We start from the raw sequence: 24,762 nt of genomic DNA on the forward strand, positions 1-24,762 counted from the left end.
ACCTCAACAACCCTTCCTCAGCCCTCTGGACAACAGTTTTGGTAATCCCGCACCTCCTCCTAACTTCCAAACTACGAATTCTCTGCATTATATTCACACCACACATTGCCCTCAGACATGACATCTCCACTGCCTCCAGCCTTCTCCTCGCTGCAACATTCATCACCCACGCTTCACACCCATATAAGAGCGTTGGTAAAACTATACTCTCATACATTCCCCTCTTTGCCTCCAAGGACAAAGTTCTTTGTCTCCACAGACTCCTAAGTGCACCACTCACTCTTTTTCCCTCATCAATTCTATGATTCACCTCATCTTTCATAGACCCATCCGCTGACACGTCCACTCCCAAATATCTGAATACGTTCACCTCCTCCATACTCTCTCCCTCCAATCTGATATTCAATCTTTCATCACCTAATCTTTTTGTTATCCTCATAACCTTACTCTTTCCTGTATTCACCTTTAATTTTCTTCTTTTGCACACCCTACCAAATTCATCCACCAATCTCTGCAACTTCTCTTCAGAATCTCCCAAGAGCACAGTGTCATCAGCAAAGAGCAGCTGTGACAACTCCCACTTTGTGTGTGATTCTTCATCTTTTAACTCCACGCCTCTTGCCAAGACCCTCGCATTTACTTCTCTTACAACCCCATCTATAAATATATTAAACAACCACGGTGACATCACACATCCTTGTCTAAGGCCTACTTTTACTGGGAAAAAATTTCCCTCTTTCCTACATACTCTAACTTGAGCCTCACTATCCTCGTAAAAACTCTTCACTGCTTTCAGTAACCTACCTCCTACACCATACACTTGCAACATCTGCCACATTACCCCCCTATCCACCCTGTCATACGCCTTTTCCAAATCCATAAATGCCACAAAGACCTCTTTAGCCTTATCTAAATACTGTTCACTTATATGTTTCACTGTAAACACCTGGTCCATATATATATATATTTTCAACAAGTCGGTCGTCTCAGGTTAGGGTGTGTAGAAGAGAGGGAGACTACTTCCCATTAAAAGTAGGTCTTAGACAGGGATGTGTAATGTCACCATGGTTGTTTAATATATTTATTGATGGGGTTGTAAAAGAAGTAAATGCTAGGGTGTTTGGGAGAGGGGTGGGATTAAATTATGGGGAATCAATTACAAAATGGGAATTAACACAGTTACTTTTTGCTGATGATACTGTGCTTATGGGAGTGTGTGTAAAGGTAGAAAGTTGAAAGTGAACATAGAAAAGAGTAAGGTGATGAGGGTATCAAATGATTTAGATCAAGAAAAATTGGATATCAGATTGGGAAGGAGTAGTATGGAAGAAGTGAATGTTTTCAGATACTTGGGAGTTGATGTGTCGGCGGATGGATTTATGAAGGATGAGATTAATCATAGAATTGATGAGGGAAAAAAGGCGAGTGGTGCGTTGAGGTACGTATATGTGGAGTCAAAAAATGTTATCTGTGGAGGCAAAGAAGGGAATGTATGAAAGTATAGTAGTACCAACACTCTTATATGGGTGTGAAGCTTGGGTTGTGAATGCAGCAGCGAGGAGACGGTTGGAGGCAGTGGAGATGTCCTGTCTAAGGGCAATGTGTGGTGTAAATATTATGCAGAAAATTTGGAGTGTGGAAATTAGAAGGTGTGGAGTTAATAAAAGTATTAGTGAGAGGGCTGAAGAGGGGTTGTTGAGGTGGTTTGGTCATTTAGAGAGAGTGGATCAAAGTAGAATGACATGGAGAGCATTTAAATCGGTAGGAGAAGGAAGACAGGGTAGGGGTCGTCCTCGAAAAGGTTGGAAGGAAGGGGTAAGGGAGGTTTTATGGGCGAGGGGCTTGGACTTCCAGCAGGCGTGCATGAGTGTGTTCGATAGAAGTGAATGGAGACGAATGGTATTTGGGACCTGACGATCTGTTGGAGTGTGAGCAGGGTAATATTTAGTGAAGGGATTCAGGGAAACCGGTTATTTTTATATAGCCGGACTTGAGTCCTGGAAATGGGAAGTACAATGCCTGCACTCTAAAGAAGGGGTTTTGGGATATTAGCAGTTTGGAGGGATATGTTGTGTATCTTTATACGTATATGCTTCTAAACTGTTGTATTCTGAGCACCTCTGCAAAAACAGTGATTATGTGTGAGTGTGGTGAAAGTGTTGAATGATGATGAAAATATTTTCTTTTTGGGCCACCCTGCCTCGGTGGGAGACGGCTGACTTGTTGAAAAAAAAAGAAAAAAAAAACTGTTTCCTTAACCTATTGAACCATGAACAATCATAAAACACGTGAAAACCTCGTAAAATATTGTACTAGTGCCAGCCCTTTGGTATGAAAGGTGAGAAAGACTACAGAATTCAGCAGAGTACCAAAGTGGAGGAGGAGGAGAGAGGGGAGAATGTGCTTTCTTCAGTGATTCTACGATATGTACGATACTAAAGCAGCACGAGTCGATAAAGGCTTTAGTGCAGCATCAACAGTGTAGCAAGTAAGTTAAGCGATTAATCGATAGAAAAAGAACAACACAAACCTAACTCCTCCACTGTTGTTGGAGGTATGTAGGGCTACTGAGAACACCGCAGCCTCTGCTGGCCTTCACCACCACTATGTACGGCTTATGCTCTCGGTGGCCCTTATAAACCCAACAACACCACCACTCATTATTAATAGTTGTTATTACTGTTATTAATATTGTTTATGTCATATTTGATCAATTGTTAGATAAATAAGCCGTAGAGTTGATATTAGTGTCATATTGAAGGACTATTTTGTCCTGTCTCCGAACAAACTCTGCTTCCGCCACAATTCCTAACATACGTAATGACATATTTTAAGTATAATTGGGCGGCTGGGCATTCGCGAATGTTCGAAGCCCACAAAGTGGAACTCGCGAATGTGGAGGGAGACCTGTACAACCTTTATAGTGTTTTCCAATACATTATTATTATTCAGTAACCTTGATGTCAGTGGAAAGCTGTTGATCCAAAGAATTTGAGCTACTGTCTTGCTTACCTCTTATGCCCCAGGTTACTATAGTCTAGTCTGTTGTGCGTTACATGCAGTACTAATCGAGCAGTGAAGAACTTTTTTTTTAACATGCTTTGCAATGTAAGTAAATCCTCGAGGGTTTACTGCATGTGAAGCGCTAAACTCGTATGGGTCATTCACCACAAGGCATGGTGGAGGGGCGATCTTGTGCATTAGCGTGAGACAGATGCACTTCATAGTTCCTGAACATTTGTTTTCTGGAAGTAGAGTGCTGCCTACTTTCACACAGGTTTTTGATAGAAAGACAAAGGTGCAGAGGTAATGTTTGTTAACGATGTGTAGAGTTTTATCAAATTGTAATGTTCTTCCCTGAGCAAAACATTGCCTATAACAAGGATTTGGGTCAATATTGAGTTCAGTTCCTTTAGCTGATTTATTGTGTAAGTTTTCTAATATTGAGTGGGTTATGCATTGGAGCTAGTTATGCTTTGTGCAAATGTGAAAAAAAGTTTTGGCAACTAAACAACTAACCTAGACTTTAAAGAGATAATACTGAAGAACATTTACTGTAGACCAAGTGTTTTCTCAACCATACTTGTTGGCAAAACCTGCCATCACCTTACTGGTTGATCAGGCATTGACCCACCACGAGGCCTGATCATGGTCTGGGCCGCGGGGCCATTAATCCCCAGAATACCCTCCAGGTATACCATTAAATCCCAACTTCTCTGGCTTCCTTTAGTTTGTAGCCTTCTTGTGTTGCTGTTACATACCTTATTTCATTTTCTTTTTTAGTGTCCTTTTAAAAAAATGTAGTGGGTTAGGTGTTCATCTGGTATTATGGATCTACTTACATGACTCTCAACTTGTGACTATTTGTCTTCCCATCTCTTACTTTTTCTTCAAGGAGAATACCTTAATGCCAGTGAAGTAAAATGGCACTACCTTGTCTTTCCCAAGCCCAATTACCTCCAATTCCCCAGGTGTATGACCTCTAACAGGCTTAGTGCTTCATAAATACATTATGTATTAAGCTGTTAACAGTTCTCTCTACTGAACAATAACAAGGCTTCAGGTTCAGCATTCTGCCACTGATTTTGAAATTTTTACTGCCCTGGTTGTATGGCCCCCTTGGGTTTAGTGTTCCCTTGAGGGAAGAGATTAATAGCCATCTATATCTCAGAGCTTGTAATCATTCCATTTCCAGCTATGCTTGTTTTACCCATCTCTGAAAATACTATCTTTAATGCAGTTGATCCCCTCGAGAGAAACGTCCCTTGATACTGGGAAAGGGCTCTTGATCCAGGGAATTGGACTTGGTCCTCCCTTCTCCTGGATTGAGATTGCCTCATGTCCTATAGTTGCTGTATGACCCTTATGCTCTTAGTGCTTTCCCACAAATATAATGATGCACTTGTGTATGGAGATGGGAAGTACAGTGCCTGCACTCTGAAGGAGGGGTGTTAATGTTGCAGTTTAAAAACTGTAGTGTAAAGCACCCTTCTGGCAAGACAGTGATGGAGTGAATGATGGTGAAAGTTTTTCTTTTTCGGGCCACCCTGCCTTGGTGGGAATCGGCCAGTGTGATAATAAAAAAAAAAATAAATAAATAAAACTTGTGTATGGTTTATATACAGTAGACCGTTGTTAAACACTGTTTTGTTTGGCACATTTTGGTTATAGCACTACTGAAGAATTGCAGCATATTTTGTACAATACTTTGTAAAATTAACTTAACACGGTTCAGTTTGCGGGAGGGGAAAAAATTTGGAGCATTGCCCACTGGATACACACTGCTTGGCTGTGGGTTAAACCATAGAGACAACGGGGGAGACCTACCACCACCCTTGTCCCAGCCTTTGGTTCATACGTGTGTAGGACCATCCTCTGCTAGGTAAATATGAGTTTGTGTGATGACTGACTAATTTACTGACTTAACTGACTTATGCACACTCCAGTACAACCATCGACTTCAGTACCAGAACCTCTACCATCTACCTCAGCCCAGTAGGGCCACAGCATAATTCTCCACAAACACCAGCACCCACAATTTAAGGTAAGAAATACTATTATTTCTGTTGCATTTGTAATCTTAAGCAGTAAAAAAACATAATACATCACGACAGTAAGCTACAATTACATATTCTCTTATTTTTGTAAGATCTGTTGGTCTAAAAAAAAGTTGTTTGGCTTTTTGGGAGCTCCCAGGAATGTAACCCAATTTTTTCCGTAAGTTCTTCAGTTTGTCTAACATGGTTTTAACTACCATGGCATTTTCAGGAACACAACCACCATGTTAAACAACGGTCTACTGTATTGTAATACAATAATTAATTGGAAGGCTGTAGAGTATAATATTGCACTATATTTCTTTTTTTTTCAAACTCCAAGTAGTTTTTCTTTTTCCAACAAACCAGCTGTATCCCACCAAGGCAGGGCGACTCAAAAAGAAAAACCAATTTTTTTTCTTTTTAAATTTAGTAATGTATACAGGGCTAGTAGTCCCTTGCTCCTGGCATGGCTTATAGAGGCAGAATTCTGTTCTGCTTCCCCATAGAGGTAGAAGCAAACAATCGCAGATGGGCGATCTTAACTATGCAGGACAAGCTACATTGGGGGGGGGATCTTTAGCTCAAGTACTTTCACTCTTCTCAGTGCATCATCAGGAGCTGTGCAATGTTGCAAGGGAGCAATCAAAGCAGGGAGAGAGGTCTCAGAGTAGCATAAGTGTCACCGTCCATGGTTACCCTTTAAGGGTAACCATGGACAGTGACACCTACGCTATTCTGAGACCTCTCTCCCTGCTTTGGGTGCTCCTTTGCAACATTGCACAGCTCCTGATGATGCACTGAGAAATGTGAAAGTACTTGAGCTAAAGATTTCCACCCCCAGTGGTTTGTCCTGTAGAGAGGTAGAAATATACCATGTGAGAGAGACTCCTCATTGGCCCTGATGCCAGAGAGGCTCTTGATCCAAGGAATTGGACCTGATCGCCTTTCATTCCCCGAGGTTCTGTATGACCACTGCGGGTTTAGTGGTTTGCCCATGAATGTAATAATTTAGGTATTTAAGAAGCACTAAACCTGTAGGGGTCAGTGCCTGGATGAATGGGGGGGAGGGGGCACACTGATTATATCCAAGAAAGGGAAGGATAGGTTTAATTCCTTGCATGAAGAGCCTCTCACTGCCATCAAAGAAATTTCCTGGAGAAGAATATATCAGCATAGATCTTGAGAAATGAAGAGGAAACATTTTTCAAGCTACACTTCACAAAATCTTTTCATTTATTAAATTGTGCCTAAAATGTTTAGTTGACTGTGTCTGAATACTTATGTATATCTTACATGTAGAATACGCTAAACACTATTTTTTGGTCAGTCAGTGAGACATACAACAGTTTGGTATTATTGCGAAATAAAGGCAACTAAATACTGGAGACAAATAGTGAAGAGGTAGATATGAGGTGGTCAGTCCCTCAGCCTTGGTGTTCAGCTCCAAAGCTTCAGTTACATATCTACATCTCTGTTGTCGCCTCAGCATGAGAACATCTTGTCAATGCAGACACCAAATTGCAAAACAACCACTGTGAAAAAAATAGTGAAATTCCAAGCACTTTCGTGATTTCTTACATTATCAAGGACCTGTAACACTACTAGAACAGCAAAACGTTATATAACGCTGAGATATCACATGGTCACATCTGACATTACACCCATCCCATTACGAGACGGGCATAATGTCGAAAGTGACTGAGGTGAAATCTCAGCCTTATATAGCTTTCTGCTGAGCTATTGTTATTAAAGTTCCTTGATAATGTAAGAAATCACGAAAGCACTTGGAATTTCGTTATTTTTTCACAATGGATGTTTTGCATATTGTGGTATCACCTGTTTACTATGATCTTACTGCAAAGATATCAAACTGTTGCACGTTTTGCTCATCTACCTTTTGGTATTATATATACCATTAATATGCTATTTTGTACTGTTAAAATATGTGCTTTCTGTTTAATTTTACATTTTTATAAAGTGCCTTACAAGATGTATTGCCCAGTAGTAAGAGTGAGCTCAAAATTGTAAATTTGAAACATCTTAAATCACTATGCAGGTAAAAAAAATTATTACAGTAGTTTTAAAATAAAAATTACAACCTCTCCTCACTTAGCAACATACACTCGTTTACAGACGGGTTCTGTGATCAGTATTCATACCTAAATAATGTATATTAGAGCCGATTTCCTCTATTCTGTTTATTTCAATATACAGTACACTACTGTATAAATATTTAAAAATATACCAGAAATGTTATAAATGGTGCAAAGGTGACATTAAAACATCAAAGATGGTTGACACAAACCCACCACCATTATAGTATGCTCCTCACTTAGCTACAAATTCGTTTAACAATGTGGTCTTTGGAACAGAATTCCGTCGTTAAGTGAGGATAGGCTGTATTTTTTTTGCATATTGTTTTAAGGCCCTTCAATAAAAACCTCTAAGTAATGGTCCCCCACTTAAAGGATTTCAGAAATTATGGACAAATGTTGGAATCATTGAACAAAATGGAAAAAAAATGTCCATAATTCCAGATTGTGTCTACAGTGATAATGACATCTTCTGATTCATTAGACCGAGTCTGACGATTCTAGCATTTGTATGGGCCTGAGTGCCTACGTCCAGGATCTATCTGTTTTCATTGTTCCTGGAGCCATAGGCCGCCTGCACCAATTAACTGTCTTCTCTCGCGCACGCACACTTATTTGATATCCAATTTTCTGCCTAGATTTAATGTTTTGTGTGACTTAAGTGCAATTAACAATGACTTCTGAACTAGGAGGTGGCATCCAAGAGGAAATGTGTGGTTCAGTAGAAACTTGAACTCATAAACGTTGAGTCTGGCAGCTCAGTGTCACAGGTATGTGAGGAATATGGTGTTAAGAAACAGTGCCTTGAGGTTCAGGGAAGCAAGAACAAGCTTACAGATGATGTTCTTAAGTTCAGTGTAGATGCTAGCCAGAAAGGTTCAACAGGTGGTCCTATAAAGGTAAAAAGTTTGAAGCAGTAGTGCCTAAATGGTATGCACATTATTATAATAAAAAACTAGTGCTTATCTCACAACAGTGGTATGTTCAACAATGTTTTGTTGCTGTTAATGATTACGCATCTCTCCACTTTGAAAAGATAAGTAGAATTACTGTAAATTACATACTTTAAAATTACTGTACTGTACACTATTCTGCAGTGCTGTATGATCCTTTTGGGTTTAGCACTTATCATTATAATTATTATAATCATAACTAAATGCTAAACCCACAAGGTGTGTTGTGTGTTATATATTTTATCATATATATTATTAGATAGTGAATGGAGACAAATGATTTTTGGGACCTGACGAACTGTTGGACTGTGAGCAGGGTAATATTTTGTGAAGGGAAACCGGTTTGCCAGACTCGAGTCCTGGAGGTGGGAAGCACAATGTCTGCACTTTAAAGGAGTAGTTTGGGATACTGGCCATTTGGAGTGACATCTAAAGTGTTGTATCTGGGAACCTCTACAAAGACAGCGATTATGTGTGAACGATGGTGAAAGTGTTTCTTTTATGGGTCAGCATGCCTCGGTGGGAGATGGCCGAAGTGTCGAAAAGAAAAAATATACGTAGTGCATACATACACAGTGTTTTACCAGCATAGCAACGCTGTATGACCCTTACGGGTTAAGCACTCGGTTATGATTGTAATTTACCTGCATAAGTAATGTTAAGAGTTCATTCTTGCTTCTGGTGAGACTGCTTATATTTGTTGTTGTTCTGCCTTAGCAGGTGTAATAATGTGTGTTTTGTTTATTCCAATTTTTGTGTATATTTAAGTATTTTCTCCAAAAATTAATTTGTAAGAAAAGTTTTTGTGGCAAGTACAAATTCACTATTATATATAGTTTGAAAAAATACTTAAAGAATATATATTCAGAGAAAATTTATAAATTCTTTATATATTCTCTTATGCTTTTATATAAAATTTTAATACACTATTATACATTCACAGTAGTCTTGATTCCATTAAATCCTGATGGGAAGTTTTTAACCAGTAGGAGTCATGGAGTGCCTGGGAAATAGGAGCTAACCATGTTCAAGCCAAAGAAAGAAAATACAAATCACAGAACAGGTGCAAGTTCAACCTGTGGCAGGCAAGTCTTAACCCTTTCAGGGTTCCCAAATTTAAAAAAAAAAATTATTTTTTCTTATGAAAAGAGAGAATCTTTTCCCGACCATAATGACACCAAAAGTATGAAATTTGATGGAAAACTCATGGAATTATGCTCTCGCGAAATTAGCGGTCTCGATGATGTTTACGCATTGGTGATTTTGCCCACTTTGAGCCCTATTTTCGGCCAATTCCAGTTTACTAGTCGACAGAAATAATAACTATTTCGCTAGAACTCCATTTTTTCTATTGAACGAGTACAAAAAACCACCCATTTCAGCTATCCAATAAAGTGGTCAGAATTTAGCAATGATGCCAATTTCCGAATAGGGTCCAGAATAAACAAGACATTCCTGGCACTAAAATAAGTTCTCTGTTCGTTAGTCACGCCCCCCAGGCCCCTCTTATATTTCTTTGGCTTTCCACTTTTGAGTTTTTATTCTTACAAAAAATAAAAGATTTACTGTTATGCAGACTACTGCATTAGTGTAGAAATGGTATAAATAATATCAGCGCACTTGTGAAAGAATATTAGACTCGCCAGTTGACGTGTATTGGATGCTTGGCCTGATCTGTTTACTTTTGAACTTTGGTAAAAATCGAACATTTCTGCTACTTTGAGCTCAATTTCAAGGTACTTTTCATTGTAAAACCAGTCAAAATCATCTCAATTTCTTTAGTATGTCTTCCATTCTATTAACCCTTTGAGGGTCGATAGGCCCTCTCCGAAACTCGTTCTCAGGGTCGGCCAAATTTAAAAAAAAAAAAAAAATTATTTTCTCTTATGAAAAGATAGAGAATCTTTTCCCGATCATAACGACACCAAAAGTTTGAAATTTGATAGAAAACTTACGGAATTATGCTCTCGCAAAGTTAGCGGTCTCGGCGATGTTTACGGATCGGCGATTTTGCCCACTTTGAGCCCCATTTTCGGCCAATTTCACTGTACTAGTCGACAAAAAACATGAATATTTCGCTAGAACTCCATTTTTTCTATCGAATGGGTGCAAGAAACCACCCATTTATAAATTCAACTATCCAGTACAGTGGTCAGAATTTAGCAATTTTGCCAATTTCACACAAATTTCAAAAGATGCCAATTTCGGAATAGGGTCCAGAATAAACAAGAAAGACATTCCTGGCACTAAAAGACCATTTCCTCTAGTCATTAGTCACGTCTCAAGGCCCCTCTTATATTCTTTTGCTTTCCACTTTGAATTTTTATTCTCACAAAAAATATAAGATTTACTGTTATGCAGACTACTGCATTAGTGTAAAAAATGGTATAAATATTATTGGTGCACTTGTGAAAGAATATTAGACTCACCAGTTGACGTGTATTGCACGCTTGGCACGATTTGTTTACTTTTGAAGTTTGGTAAAAATCGAACATTTCTGCTACTTTGAGCTCAATTTCAAGGCACCTTTCATTGTAAAACCAGTCAAAATCATCTCCATTTCAGTAATATGTCTTCCATTCTATAAAATGAGACCAAGAAAACTAGAATACAACAATAAATACTATACGAAAATACACTGCAAAGTCGCTGATTTATTAAAAAAAAATGGAAAGTTTTTTTTTTCTCATTATGCACCGTGTGCTGCAGGATTTTTTTTAGACTGTGCACACTGACCACATAGACCCATTCTTTCATATGAAGGCCTACCAGCTTTCTCCCACTAGATTTGAGGTCGCTAGAATTTATGAGTACTAGTACGTCAAAAACCCCTACGCGTAAGACGTACTAGTACGACGAAAACCCTCAAAGGGTTAAATGAGACCAGGAAAACTAGAATACAACAATAAATACCATACGAAAATACAGTGCAAAGTCGCTGTTTTAATCCAAAAACACGGTCGGATTTTTTTTTCTCATTACGCAGTGTGCTGCAGGATTTTTTTTTTTTTTTTATACTGACCACATAGACCCATTCTTTCATATGTAGGCCTACCAGCTTTCTCTCACTAGATTTGAGGGCGCTAGAATTTAGGTGTACGTGTACTAGTACGGCCGAAACCCTGAAAGGGTTAAAACTCACAGACCAGTGTTCTGTGACTTGTTTGCAATTGTGTCGATTTCATAAGAAAGAAAAGTTATAATAAAAAAAAAAGCACTAAACCTACAAGGGTCATTAGCGTAGGAAAGGAAAAGATAGGAATCAAGTTTTTGGATCGAGAGCCCTCCAGTATAAAGGAACCTTCCCTGAAGGACACAATATTAATAAATGTTTATTATTGTCTCAGGGTATTGCCTTATGCTGGCAAACAGCTCTTGATCAAGGAATTGGAGCAACTCTCCTATATCAAATACCCATTTACTTCCTATTTTTCTTGCAAGGTTCGTAAGTATTCATTTCAAAGTACAGTAGTTTTTCTAATGTTTATTAATAAATATTCATCGGGTATCTTAAGATGAAATTAATGTTCTTCAAATATCGTATCTAAAAATATGGTACAGATGGATAATTTATTGGATTAAATGACTTTAGTTCTATTTCTATTTATCACAGAAAATAAAAGGCTTATAATCTAATATGTATGTAAAGTACTGCATCAAAAATAAGTTTTAAATCCTTCCAAAACAAAATCACCAATGTTCAAAATTCAGCACATTTTTCTGTTGAATCTCCACAATATATAGAAACAATAGCATTAATGTTGAACACATGAATGTGGATGGGAGGTTCCTCGCACATACAGCACCTCTTTTCAGTGTTCCATGTTATTGTTGGCTTCAAACTGAGCCATTGTTTATTATGTTCCACCCACCGGCGATAGTCACCAGTGGGTGCAACAATGGCTTGATTTAAAGCCAAGAAAAGTGTGGAACACTGAAAAAGGTGTTGTATATGCAGGGTTTTCCTGTACAGCTAAAGTCTTATGACCAGTAAAATAAAACTGTTAAGTAAAACAATGGCACTAATATTTCTTTCACAAATAAGAGGAACTAATTCAGGGATGTAAGAGGGAACTAGATGATATTTGGTTTTCATTATCTGCACCTTGATATGATTCCTTCCTACAATCAGTATGCATGTAAAGAAATAAAACTATTCAAACAGAACTGACAATTTTTCACATTAGCATAATAAACTTTTGCATAATGGCCATCTTTACATGAACTTTTCAGCAAGTTTGTCAATGCATCTATATTGCTGCAACTTGCAATATAAATATATTTTTGTCAAATCAGAAATATAATAGTATTGAATTTCTAAACTCAAATTTATTATACATATAAGTACAAAAAATATATACAGTATAACACTGAGTGTAAAGGAGGAAAAGTATTGTAATAAATCAGCAGTCTATATTCAAGTTAAAATAGGACTACTATGAATTAATACATTTAAGAAAACTTGTACAAGACAAAAGTTTAAACAGATGTTACACATGAAAAAATTTAATTCTTTCTGTAAATATAATAAATAAAAGAAATCAGCTATATAGTTTGTTACAGATATGTACAAGTTGCCCTCCAATTCAAGATTTAATAATGACTTATTAAATGTAACCTTTTGAGTGATTACTAATAAAAAATTATAATTTGTAAACTTGACTGCAGGACTAAGATTCCCAAATATAGAACTACTACTTTGAAAAGTGAATAAAAGTTTGTCCAAGAGCATTTAAAACAGTATTCAGTCACGTGGGTGGAGTACCCACATATCGTAGACTTACAAATGGATGAAGCACATGGTGAATTGTTGTCCAGCCAGGATGATAAGGATATGGTACTTTCAAATCACCTGTAGAAATAGTTAAAAGAAGGAAGAATGCTGCCAGCAAAAGCAACAGTGATGTAAATGCATAACGAGCACCCTGAACAGTTTGTTGTTGAGAGTACGGCCACTGTCCACCACGAACCCAACCTATGACATCCTCCAGAGCCTCAAGTAGCCAGCTGCAAAGATAAAAGATGTAGTAAAAATGTGTGCCAGCACACGAGTGCAAAGCAGTTTAGGAAACTGGATAAAATACATGGACAGTAAGAAACCTATTGGACACATTGTTCCATTTTATTTTATAATGATTTTGTATATCAGGCCTATTAATAAATATGGTGGTTACAGAAATCATAAACTGATGCATGAACAAATTATATCATACTTGAATTTCAAAAAGCCTCTTAATTCCCCATACAAGACTAATATGACGAGAGTAAAATATACGTGAATTTCAATGGATAAAACGTTTAAAAAACAATAAGAGCAAGAATGTTCTCATGTGAAAATCTTATCAGTACAATGTCAGTGATCTGTACTGCCTCCATCATGTTCCTTAGTTACATAGTTTCCAAAAACAAATACAAAAAATACACGGGTTGTGGGCTATTGATCAGCCACTCAGACAACTTAATTAAAATTATACAATGTGTTGTACATTGATGTCTCACCAGTTCACACTTGATATCCCCCACACACACCCTCTGCATACAGTTAATTCCTAAAACAGTCACCATGTAAGTATATTAGGATCAAACATTTAGAAGATCCAATCTCAAAAATTCATCTGGATACAAAAATGAAAGAAAAAATATATGCAGTGAAAAATCAAAAGATAGATATCACCCAATACCAGAGGTACATTTGCATAACTGAATAAACAAGAGTTACTGAAGTTAAAATGTTAAATCTTGTTAATTTTACTATCTTCAATCTTTGAAATGAACTTTGTGCATCACCCGGTATCACTTACTGTTGTGGCCCGAGATTTGGGATTGGTGGAGTATTGGAAATTGGTGCATCTGCTGATGTGGACTCTGATGCTGATGATATATTTGACTCTTCACTGAATCTGAAAGAGAAAGTATAATTTATTCCATTTGCTTCTCGCCACATTAGTCACTTGATTAAAACGGCATTACATTAATGTAGGTAGTAGGTTGGTAGACAGCAACCGCCCAGGGAGGTACTACCGTTCTGCCAAGGGAGTGTAAAACGAAAGCCTGTAATTGTTTTACACGATGGTAGGACTGCTGGTGTCTTTTGTCTGTCTCATAAATATGCAAGATTACAAGTACGTCTTGCTACTTCTACTTGCACTTAGGTCACACTACACATACATGTACAAGCATATATATACACACCCCTCTGGGTTTTCTTCTATTTTCTTTCTAATTCTTGTTCTTATTTATTTCCTCTTATCTCCATGGGGAAGTGGAACAGAATTCTTCCTCTGTAAGCCATGCGTGTTGTAAGAGGCGACTAAAATGCCGGGAGCAAGAGGCTAGTAACCCCTTCTCCTGTATATATTACTAAATTTAAAAGGAGAAACTTTAGTTTTTTTCTCTTGGGCCACCCTGCCTTGGTGGGATACGGCTGGTACATTGAAAGAAGTTTTTTAATACAAAATGCATGATAAAGGAATAACAGGAAAGGTTGGTAGATGGATCTATAACTTCCTGACAAATAGAACACAAAGAGTAATAGTATAGTACAGTCCCAGGCACCCACTGTAAAAAGCTCTGTTCCACAAGGCACAGTACTCTCTCCCATTCTATTCCTCATCCTCATTTCTGACAGACAGAGATGTAAGCCATAGCTCCGTGTCTTCCTTTGCGGATGACACCCAGATTACCATGGCAGTGACCTCCATCGAAGACACTGCGAGACTCCAAGCGGACATTAACCAAATTTTTGAATGGGCCACTCAAAATTATGTGAAGTTCAACGAGAAGAAATTTCAACTACTCAGATATGGGAAACTTGAGAAAATTAAAAATCTATCAAGGTCGTATATGACAAATTCTAACCATACAATAGAGCGGAAAAGTAATGTGAAGGACCTTTGAGTGATAATGTCAGAGGATCTCGCCTTCAAAGACCACAACAATGTATCTACCTCATCTGCTAAGAAAATGATAGGATGGATAATGAGAACCTTCAAAACTAGGGATTCCAAGCCCCTGATGATTCTCTTCCAATCGCTTGTGTTCTCTAGGCTGGAATACTGCTGTACACTAATGGCCCCCTTCAAGGCTGGCAACATTGCAGACCTGAAGAGCGTACAAAGAACTTTTACAGCACACACAAGTACGATAAGGCACCTAAATTACTGGGAACGGTTGAAGGTCCTTGATCTGTATTCCCTGGAATGCAGGCGAGAGAGATCCATGATAATATACACTTGGAAGATCCTGGAGGGATTGGTACCAAACCTGCACACGAAAATCACTCCATATGAAAGCAAAAGACTCGGCAGGAGATGCAACATTCCCCTGATGAAAAGCAGGGGCGCCATGAGTACACTGAGAGACAACATAATAAGTGTCAGGGGCCCAAGACTGTTCAACTGCCTCCCGGCATACATAAGGGGAATTACCAATAGACCCCTGGCTGTCTTAAGAAGGCACTGGACAGGCACCTAAAGTCAGTACCTGACCAACCGGGCTGTGGTTCGTACATCAACTTGTGTGTGGCCAGCAGTAACAGCATGGTTGATCAGACCCTGATCCACCATGAGGCCTGGTCTCAGACCAAGCCGTGGGGGCGTTGACCCACGAAACCCTCTCCAGGTAAACTCCAGGTAAGTAATTTATCATTTGTATACAGTGGACCCTCGGTATTCGATATTAATCCATTCCTGAGAGCTCATCGAATACCGATAATATCGAAAACCGAATCAATTTTTCTCATAAGAAATAATGGAACTCAAATTAATCTGTGCAAGACACCCAAAAGTATGAAAAAAAAATTTTTACTACATGAAATATTAAGTTTAATGCAATAGAATAATTACAATAACAATAAAATAATTGACACTTACCTTTAATGAAGATCTGGTGATGATTGATGGGATGGGAGGAGGAGAGAGGTGTTAGTGTTTCGAAGGGGAATCCCCTTCCATTAGGAAGGGGATTCCGGGGTTACTTCCCTTATTCTTTTAATGCCACTAGGACCAGCTTGAGAGTCACTGGACTTCTGTCGCACAACATAACTGGCAGCCTCACCATGCCTAATCACATTATGTATGCCACTACGATTCTTAAATCTTTCAAACCAACCTTTGCTGGCCTTAAATTCACTCACATCACCACTAGTTGCAGGCAATTTCTTTACCAAATCGTCATGCAACTGCCTAGCCTTTTCACAAATGATTGCTTGAGAGATGCTATCTCCTGCTATCTGTTTTTCATTTATCCACACCAGTAACAATCTCTCAACATTTTCTAACACTTGTGGTCGCTGTTTCGTAATCACAGTTGCACCTTTTGCAAGAACAGCTTCCTTGATTGCTGTTTTCCTGGTCACTATAGTAGAGATGGTTGATTGTGGTTTATTATACAACCTGACCAGCTCCGACACACGCACTCCACTTTCGTTCTTTGCAATTATCTCTTTCTTCATTTCATAAGTCATTAGCGACTTTTTTCTCGAAGGTTTGGCACTAGAAGCTTTCTTGGGGCCCATGGTGACTTATTTTGTAGAAACAAGCACCAAACACAGTGATAATATGGATAATATGGAATGTACTGAATGTATCCTTAGATGCGCGCACACTGGCTGGCTTGTAAACACTAGCACACGCGGAGCAGTTCAGGCCACACGTGGACAGGTCTCATACGAATCGTATCGAATACCAGGTTTTCAATCGAATACCGAGGAAAAATTTTTGCGTTAAAATGCATCGAAAACCGGATTTATCGAATACCGGGGGTCCACTGTACTTCCAACATGTCACATTTTGGAAGAAAACAATTGTAAAATTTTCAAGATTTTTTTTAAGTTTTCAATATTACTTATATCACACAGGTGCTCTTTGACATACTAATATTAAAAATAGTGTGAAAAATATTAAATGCCGGCCATTTCCCACCAAGGTAGGGTGACCTGAAAAAGAAACTTTCACCATCATTCACACCATCACTGTCTGGCCAGAGGTGCACAGATATGACAATTCAGATGTTCCTCCTAAGCAGTAAATATCCCAAACTCCTCCAGTATTGAAAGAAACAAAAACTTTCAGCCAAAAAAACCCTAAACTATAAACATATGATTTTTGCAAATATTTAAAAGATTTCAACATTGCTTAAAATCACACCACATCCACTATTAACATCTTAATTATGAATATAGAGCAAAAAGTAAAATAAATATTATTACATCAAGAGGAAAAGTTCTAGACTTGAGTTAGTTTCAAACTTGATTCAATAAATTCTTCAGAATAGTTTACATGTACATGCATTCTATTGTATTAATTTGTATTAAGTGTAAGGGTACACTGCAGTTCATACCTTCGATTACAGTCCTGTGGGAGTGATGCAGCTGCAGCAGCAGCAGCATAAAGCTCTGGATGCAGCTGAGCTAATGTGTTAGCTATGGACGAGTTTGAGGTTGAATTTTTATTGGTGGATTGTGACGTCTCGTTACCTTCCTCACCGCTCTCGCTGCCTTCCTCAGTGATACTGTTGGCCCAAACCCTGAATGTGAAATTAGAATAAAGCATGTGGTTCTCAACACCAGACTAACATTCTGAAGCTGCATTATACACAGACATTATACGGTGCTCTTCGACTTAAAATGGGGTTAGGTTCCGACAAACCCGTCGTAAACTGAAAACATTGTAAGTCAAACATGAATATGTAAGTAAACAAATAACTATCACTAAATAAGTAAACAAATAATTACTGTAATTAAATACCAGTATTGAAAAGTAAATAAATGAATATAAGTTTATCCTACCAATAAATGTACAGCACTGCACAATGGTGATATTATAATGGTGCTATCGCACCATCATAAAGTTGAAATGTCCTAAGTCGAACCATTGTAAAGTCAGGAGCATTTGCATATACTTCAATAAAAAATCTAATTTAATACAAATTTTGATGCAAGATATATTGTAGCTGATTATTACTCTATTATATATTTATGGGGAATCACTTAACCCACAGGGTTCATAAAGATCCTGGAGAATGGGAGTGTAGCTCCAATTCCTTGGATCATGAGTTCACCAGCATCAAGGCACCCCCTTCCCTGAAGGGAAGTAATTGCTGAAACAAATTCTTTACTGATAATACAATATGAAAATATTATCCACTCGAGGGACTAATTAGCAATTCTCAAGACAAGCTGTGAGTTTCTTTAAGTAAAACACTGGGAAAAATGGCCATGAATTTTCCTTTAGAAAGACCACAATTTTAAAAAAAATCATGAAAGTTAAGACACATGTGCAACATCTGGATATCTTTATTGTAGACGTTTCGCCATCCAGTGGCTTTATCAATACAGATTCTAGGACATAATAGGAAGACAGTAGAACTATATACAAAAGATGAGGTAATCAGTCCCTCGGCCTTGGAGTTAGTGTTCACAGCATCGTGGTGGAGGAGAATCTGGATTCTCCTCCACCACGATGCTGTGGACACTAACTCCAAGGCCGAGGGACTGATTACCTCATCTTTTGTATATAGTTCTACTGTCTTCCTATTATGTCCTAGAATCTGTATTGATAAAGCCACTGGATGGCGAAATGTCTACTACAATAAAGATATCCAGATGTTGCACATGTGTCTTAACTTTCATATTGTCGGTATTTTATACCTTTCTTGCACAAAAAAAAATCATGTCCATTAAAAATTATATCATTATTGCATATTTAAATTTTTCAGAGTAGTCTGAGGCATTTACTGACATGCTCCATTTACCTAAAATGTGTAAATTATCAAACTTTTACTCTTTGAAAGGATAGATAATTGTATATTTACTCTGGGATTTATCACTCCTTTTAAAGTGTAACTTTGATGGCAAAATTTGTAAAGTACAAAGAACTGGTAATGTACAAAGAAATAGGAGCAAATTTTATTTTTCTAGGATTTACAAAAAGATATTTACTAATTTCAGAATACAGAATGTGTACTGTAATAATAATAATGTTGTAAGACCCTACCATCAACCTCAATTCCTGAGGTTATAAAGCTGTGCTTAATTCCAAATACGTAATAGGAGATTAAAAGATGCTAGCTAGCGCAGTGGTGAGCAATTCATCTAATTTTCCTGTCCCAATTATGAAAATGGAAAAAATGTGGCTTTGTTTTACAAGTTAGGCTTAGCCCTAAAATACTGCATAACTAACCCATTAGAAGGCTTTTCACTTTCTTCTGTTTTGTCTTTAGAAGTAGGTGAAGAACTGGAAGAACTAGAGGCAGCAGCAGCAGCTGCTGCTGCTGCTGCTGCAACAGCAGCAAGTTCTTGAAAGGGCTTCAAGTCTGGCATGAGGGAAGCTCGTCTTCTTGATGCTCTGCTGCCCATAAATGCTGTGGCTGGTGTCTTGATTGAACTATTAGTGAAACTGATGCGTCGACTATCCTGTGTCTGTTAGGGAACAAGTAACATAAATAAATACCATGCACTAGATGTAGATGATATTTTCACACAATATAAGCAGTCTGATGCATGGTAATTTAAGACAGTAAAAAGAAAACCTAATCAGCTATGTACTAGTGTAACATGTTTGGTTAGGAAGGAGAGGAAGGTGCAAATGAAAATATTCTCCTGTCTGGCATCTGCAGAAAAATCATAAAAAACAATTTGCTATATTAATTACCACTGGATTACAAGCAGAGATGGAACAAGTACCAGCATATATCCTTGAGACACACCAGTGAGAAGCCTCAACCATCTTGGTGGCCAAGACTACACTGGGGGGCCAAATATAGGTTAGAGATCCACATAAGAGACCATTATAATCTGCAAATCTTTATAATAAAAATCCACCAGGGACATTTGAATCACAAAACATTATGGCCCTATTGATGTGCCCCCCATTCTGCCATTTAACTGGTCATTGAAATAAGAGGGATTTAGATGTGTTCCTAATATATAAATTGGCACTTTCTAGGACATTTTTACTCTAGTGACTTTTGGTGTAACTTTCATAATTTTTCATTAATTTCTGAATCTAAACAGTCATTATTCCTACTTATGAGCAATTGAAAACCACCCTCTCTCAAGAAAGGAAGGCTAAGAGTCATTCTTTGCATCAAAAAGCCCCTCACCAGCATCAACATTACTTAAGAGCTTTTAACAGGCAAGAATGACCTGAAGAAGTCCTACTACTTGTATGCTTTACTTTAACCCTTAAATGGTCCAAACGTATATATACGTTTTTTCAACATCTGAAAGTAAGAAAATGTAGATCATCTTTTTTGTTTTACATTTGAAAACGTGTAAAAAAAACTTTTATCTACATTTTTTTTTGTTACATTTGAAAATATGTTAAAAAAAGTAGATCTACTTTTGTAGCTATAAATTTGAACGTTGATTTGTTTGGACTGTTTAAGGGTTAAACAAAACATAAAAGCATGGGTGAAAAAGGACACCAGTAGAGAGGAACTTTATTGAGACATTTCACCATGAAACAGGTTTCCTTACTTAATGAAGCCTCTTCCACAGGCAAAATATTTCAAGGTTCCTCTTTTTCACAACTTGTCAGCTTTGTCATTTGTCTTCAAAACACAAAAATGTGTTTAATATTGATGGTAGTGCCTTGCCTTATTGGAGTACCCTGCGAGGCTGAGAGCGCGCAGACGTCTGGTTGCTGCTGGAGAGTCTACTGCTGACTGGTTGTTTCCACCACTGGCCCCTTGTGATGTCGGTAGCTCAATCTGGTACTCGTTAAGTATTCTGAAACAAAAATTTAATACCAAACATAACTTCATTATACTTTATCATTACATTAATGGAGGGGCATTTGAATTTCAGTATCTACATGCCCCTGGCAAGGCAGTGACAGAGTGAACGATGGTGAAAATGTTTCTTTTTTGGGTCACCCTGCTTCAGTGGGAGACAGCCAGTGGTAAAAAAAAAAAAATAACAACTATATGAAGTAGACATGTGCAAAGCCTGTGTATCTATCTTGATGACACTTCCCCAACCAGTGGATTTTTCCACCTCAATACAGAAGTGGACTGGTTACATCTTCCACTGTCTTCCGTACTGTATAATAAAATCTTAGTATTGTACAGAAAAAAAACACTGCTTGGTGAAATGTCTTCAAAATAAAGATACAAAGGTAGTGCACATGTGGTTAATTCATCTTCATTATGTTCTATTTAGATTAAGTATCATTCAGTTATAATTTTCCATAAATGATTTTTTTTCGAATGATATGAATAATTATAAAAAATCCCAAATAACTAGTGTAATACAGTAATGTCTGAAACTAAACCATTTATCATTCATCAAGAGAACTTTGAACAAATGTTACTTGGTATCAAAGTTAACATTGGTGGCTGTGGAACCACTGGTGCTTACCACAGTCCACCGAACTCATTACAAGTTTCCAGTTACAATTTCTACAGTTACTTGTATAAGCCTAGGCATTTCACAACTTCACATAAGTGGCATTAGTGCTTGTCAAATTTCTTCTCTATTATACACAAATAACCCGCACATAAAAGAGAGAAGCTTACGACGACGTTTCGGTCCGACTTGGACTATTTACAAAGTCACACTGCACTTTCGGTCCAAGTCGGACCAAAACGTCGTCGCAAGCTTCTCTCTTTTACATGCGGGTTATTTGTGTATTGTTCCAGTCATGGTATTGTGCCTTTTTTTATTGTTCTTCTCTATTATTATAATTTCCACAAAAGAATATACTAATGTATGCAGGTGCATGCACACAATAAACAAGTACAGTAGAACCCACCGTATCCATGGATTCGGTGTCCATGGTTTCACTTATCCACGGTTTACCATGGCCCGATAATAACCCTTAACTCTGTTTAATAATGGCCCCCAAAGTGCAAAAACAGTGATGGTGACAGTTCTTCAAAGTTTAAGAGAAATCGTTAAGTGCTTCCCATCAGTGAAAAGTGCTAATTCTTGGTATGTAATTTATCAATTAAACTTTATCATAGGTATGTATGTAAATGAAAAATGATATATATAGGATTTTTACTATGCTGTTTCAGGTACCCACAGCAGGTCATGGAATGTATCCCCCCGGATACTGGGACACTACTGTAATTATACACACAGCATATGCTGTATACTAAACCAGAAAAAGTAGATTGCAACTGATGTATCAAAACATACAAGAGTCTTAGTAAAGTGATTTAAGTACAGGTATGGAGGAGTATGGAAGAAGTGAATGTTTTCAGATACTTGGGAGTTGACGTGTCGGCGGATGGATTTATGAAGGATGAGGTTAATCATAGAATTGATGAGGGAAAAAAGGTGAGTGGTGCGTTGAGGTATATGTGGAGTCAAAAAACGTTATCTATGGAGGCAAAGAAGGGAATGTATGAAAGTATAGTAGTACCAACACTCTTATATGGGTGTGAAGCTTGGGTGGTAAATGCAGCAGCGAGGAGACAGTTGGAGGCAGTGGAGATGTCCTGTTTAAGGGCAATGTGTGGTGTAAATATTATGCAGAAAATTCGGAATGTGGAAATTAGGAAAAGGTGTGGAGTTAATAAAAGTATTAGTCAGAGGGCAGAAGAGGGGTTGTTGAGGTGGTTTGGTCATTTAGAGAGAATGGATCAAAGTAGAATGACATGGAAAGCATATAAATCTATAGGGGAAGGAAGGCGGGGTAGGGGTCGTCCTCGAAAGGGTTGGAGAGAGGGGGTAAAAGAGGTTTTGTGGGCAAGGGGCTTGGACTTCCAGCAAGCGTGCGTGAGCGTGTTAGATAGGAGTGAATGGAGACGAATGGTACTTGGGACCTGACGATCTGTTGGAGTGTGAGCAGGGTAATATTTAGTGAAGGGATTCAGGGAAACCGGTTATTTTCATATAGTCGGACTCGAGTCCTGGAAATGGGAAGTACAATGCCTGCACTTTAAAGGAGGGGTTTGGGATATTGGCAGTTTGGAGGGATATGTTGTGTATCTTTATACGTATATGCTTCTAAACTGTTGTATTCTGAGCACCTCTGCAAAAACAGTGATAATGTGCGAGTGTGGTGAAAGTGTTGAATGATGATGAAAGTATTTTCTTTTTGGGGATTTTCTTTCTTTTTTGGGTCACCCTGCCTCGGTGGGAGACGACCGACTTGTTGAAAAAAAAAAAAAAAAAAAAAAAAAAAAAAAAAAAAAAAAAAAAAACACAAGTACAGTTAAACAAATTTAGGTGACCATAATTATTGTACACGTTGAAAATTATATACAAAAACAGACAAGTTGATGAATAAGACATGTGCAACAGCTGGGTATCTTCATTTTCGAAATGTTTCTCACCTACACAGTAGACTTCTTCAGTCATATAGTGTGTCAACAGATGTAGTTGCGATATAAAGATGTAATCAGTCCATTGCTCCAGACTACAGAGCTGAACTTTCCTCCTGGCTGAGGGAATGACCACCTCAAGTAGTATTTTTTCCAAGGGTGACGGACTGATTATATCATCTTTACTTTGCTACCACATCTGCCACCTTTGACTGAAGAAGCCTACCAAGTAAGCAAAACATTTCAACAATAAAGATACCCAACTGTTGCACATGTGTCTTACTAATCAGTTATCATATGAAGTAACATGTATGACTAACCTTCGCAATTCTTCCAGTTCTTGGTGATCCCTCTCGTACATACGCTTGACGTTCTCCACGTGTAACAACAACACTTCCAGCGCCCGAGACACTCTCCACTCCTGTTGCACTGCTCCCCACACCTGCAACCCCACACACACACAGTGTAATGTATACTATCCCATGCACCAAAACAGGAAAGAGGGGAGACAAGTGGGAGAGAGGGGAGAATCAGGAAAGTGAAAGTAAGGACAGAATTAAAGGGAGGGAGAATGTATGGTTAAAGGGATTAGAGAGGAAGATGCAACAGTAAGAGTAGAAATCCAAACTGCCAATATCCTAAACCCATCCTTTAAAGTGCAGGTATTGTACTTCCCATTTCTAGGACTCAAGTCTGGCTAACCAGTTTCCCTGAATAAGAATGTATGCTAAATACGAATATACGATAAATAAAAAGTCAAAAAATAACTACTGTCACTGAATAAATAAATAAACAAATAATTACTGTAACTAAATACTAGTACTGTACTGAAAAGTAAAAAAAAATGTACATATGCAAGTTACAGATTTGCCGCCTTCGTGTTGGGTAATTATCTGAAGTTTCATCTCCAAGGTAATAGCTTTTACACCACTGTAAAGTTGAAATATCACAAGTTGAACCATTCTAAGTTGAGAGCCCCTTGCTTGTATATAATACCACTGATCTACACAAACAACTTACTTCGCTGTTACGCATTTTAATATACGTACATAGTAACAACAAAGAACAAAGTACAGTGGACCCCTGCATAACGATTACCTCCGAATGCGACCAATTATGTAAGTGTATTTATGTAAGTGCGTTTGTACGTGTATGTTTGGGGGTCTGAAATGGACTAATCTACTTCACAATATTCCTTATGGGAATAAATTCGGTCAGTACTGGCACATGAACATACTTATGGAGTGAAAAAATATCGTTAACCGGGGGTCCACTGTATATAAAGATGTGCAGCTAAGTGTTCCACTAAGTCTTAGTATCCAAGTATGTTACAAAGGCACAAAAATGCTACAGAGGTGAATCTACTCATCTCTCCTGAATTATGAAACACCAGCCTAAATTAAC

At 38.0% G+C, this 24,762-nt stretch overlaps 1 protein-coding gene across 6 annotated transcripts in view; it reads right to left on the reverse strand.

Moving 5' to 3' along the window:
- Positions 1-11,554: 11,554 nt before the first annotated feature.
- Positions 11,555-24,762, reverse strand: part of LOC128699797 (serine-rich adhesin for platelets) — a 350,518-nt gene continuing 337,310 nt past the window's right edge. For all 6 annotated transcript variants that reach the window (XM_070102414.1, XM_070102415.1, XM_070102413.1 and 3 more), the window contains 6 exons: positions 23,679-23,800; positions 20,683-20,815; positions 19,266-19,504; positions 17,425-17,610; positions 13,887-13,985; positions 11,555-13,092 (listed from right to left, as the gene is read on the reverse strand). In XM_070102414.1, the coding sequence (XP_069958515.1) occupies positions 12,834-13,092; positions 13,887-13,985; positions 17,425-17,610; positions 19,266-19,504; positions 20,683-20,815; positions 23,679-23,800 (1,038 nt within the window). In that variant the 3' untranslated portion in view covers positions 11,555-12,833. The remainder of the gene's footprint in view (positions 13,093-13,886; positions 13,986-17,424; positions 17,611-19,265; positions 19,505-20,682; positions 20,816-23,678; positions 23,801-24,762) is intronic.

The sequence above is a fragment of the Cherax quadricarinatus genome, chromosome 81, assembly GCF_038502225.1.
Source record: "Cherax quadricarinatus isolate ZL_2023a chromosome 81, ASM3850222v1, whole genome shotgun sequence".
NCBI lineage: Eukaryota > Metazoa > Arthropoda > Malacostraca > Decapoda > Parastacidae > Cherax > Cherax quadricarinatus.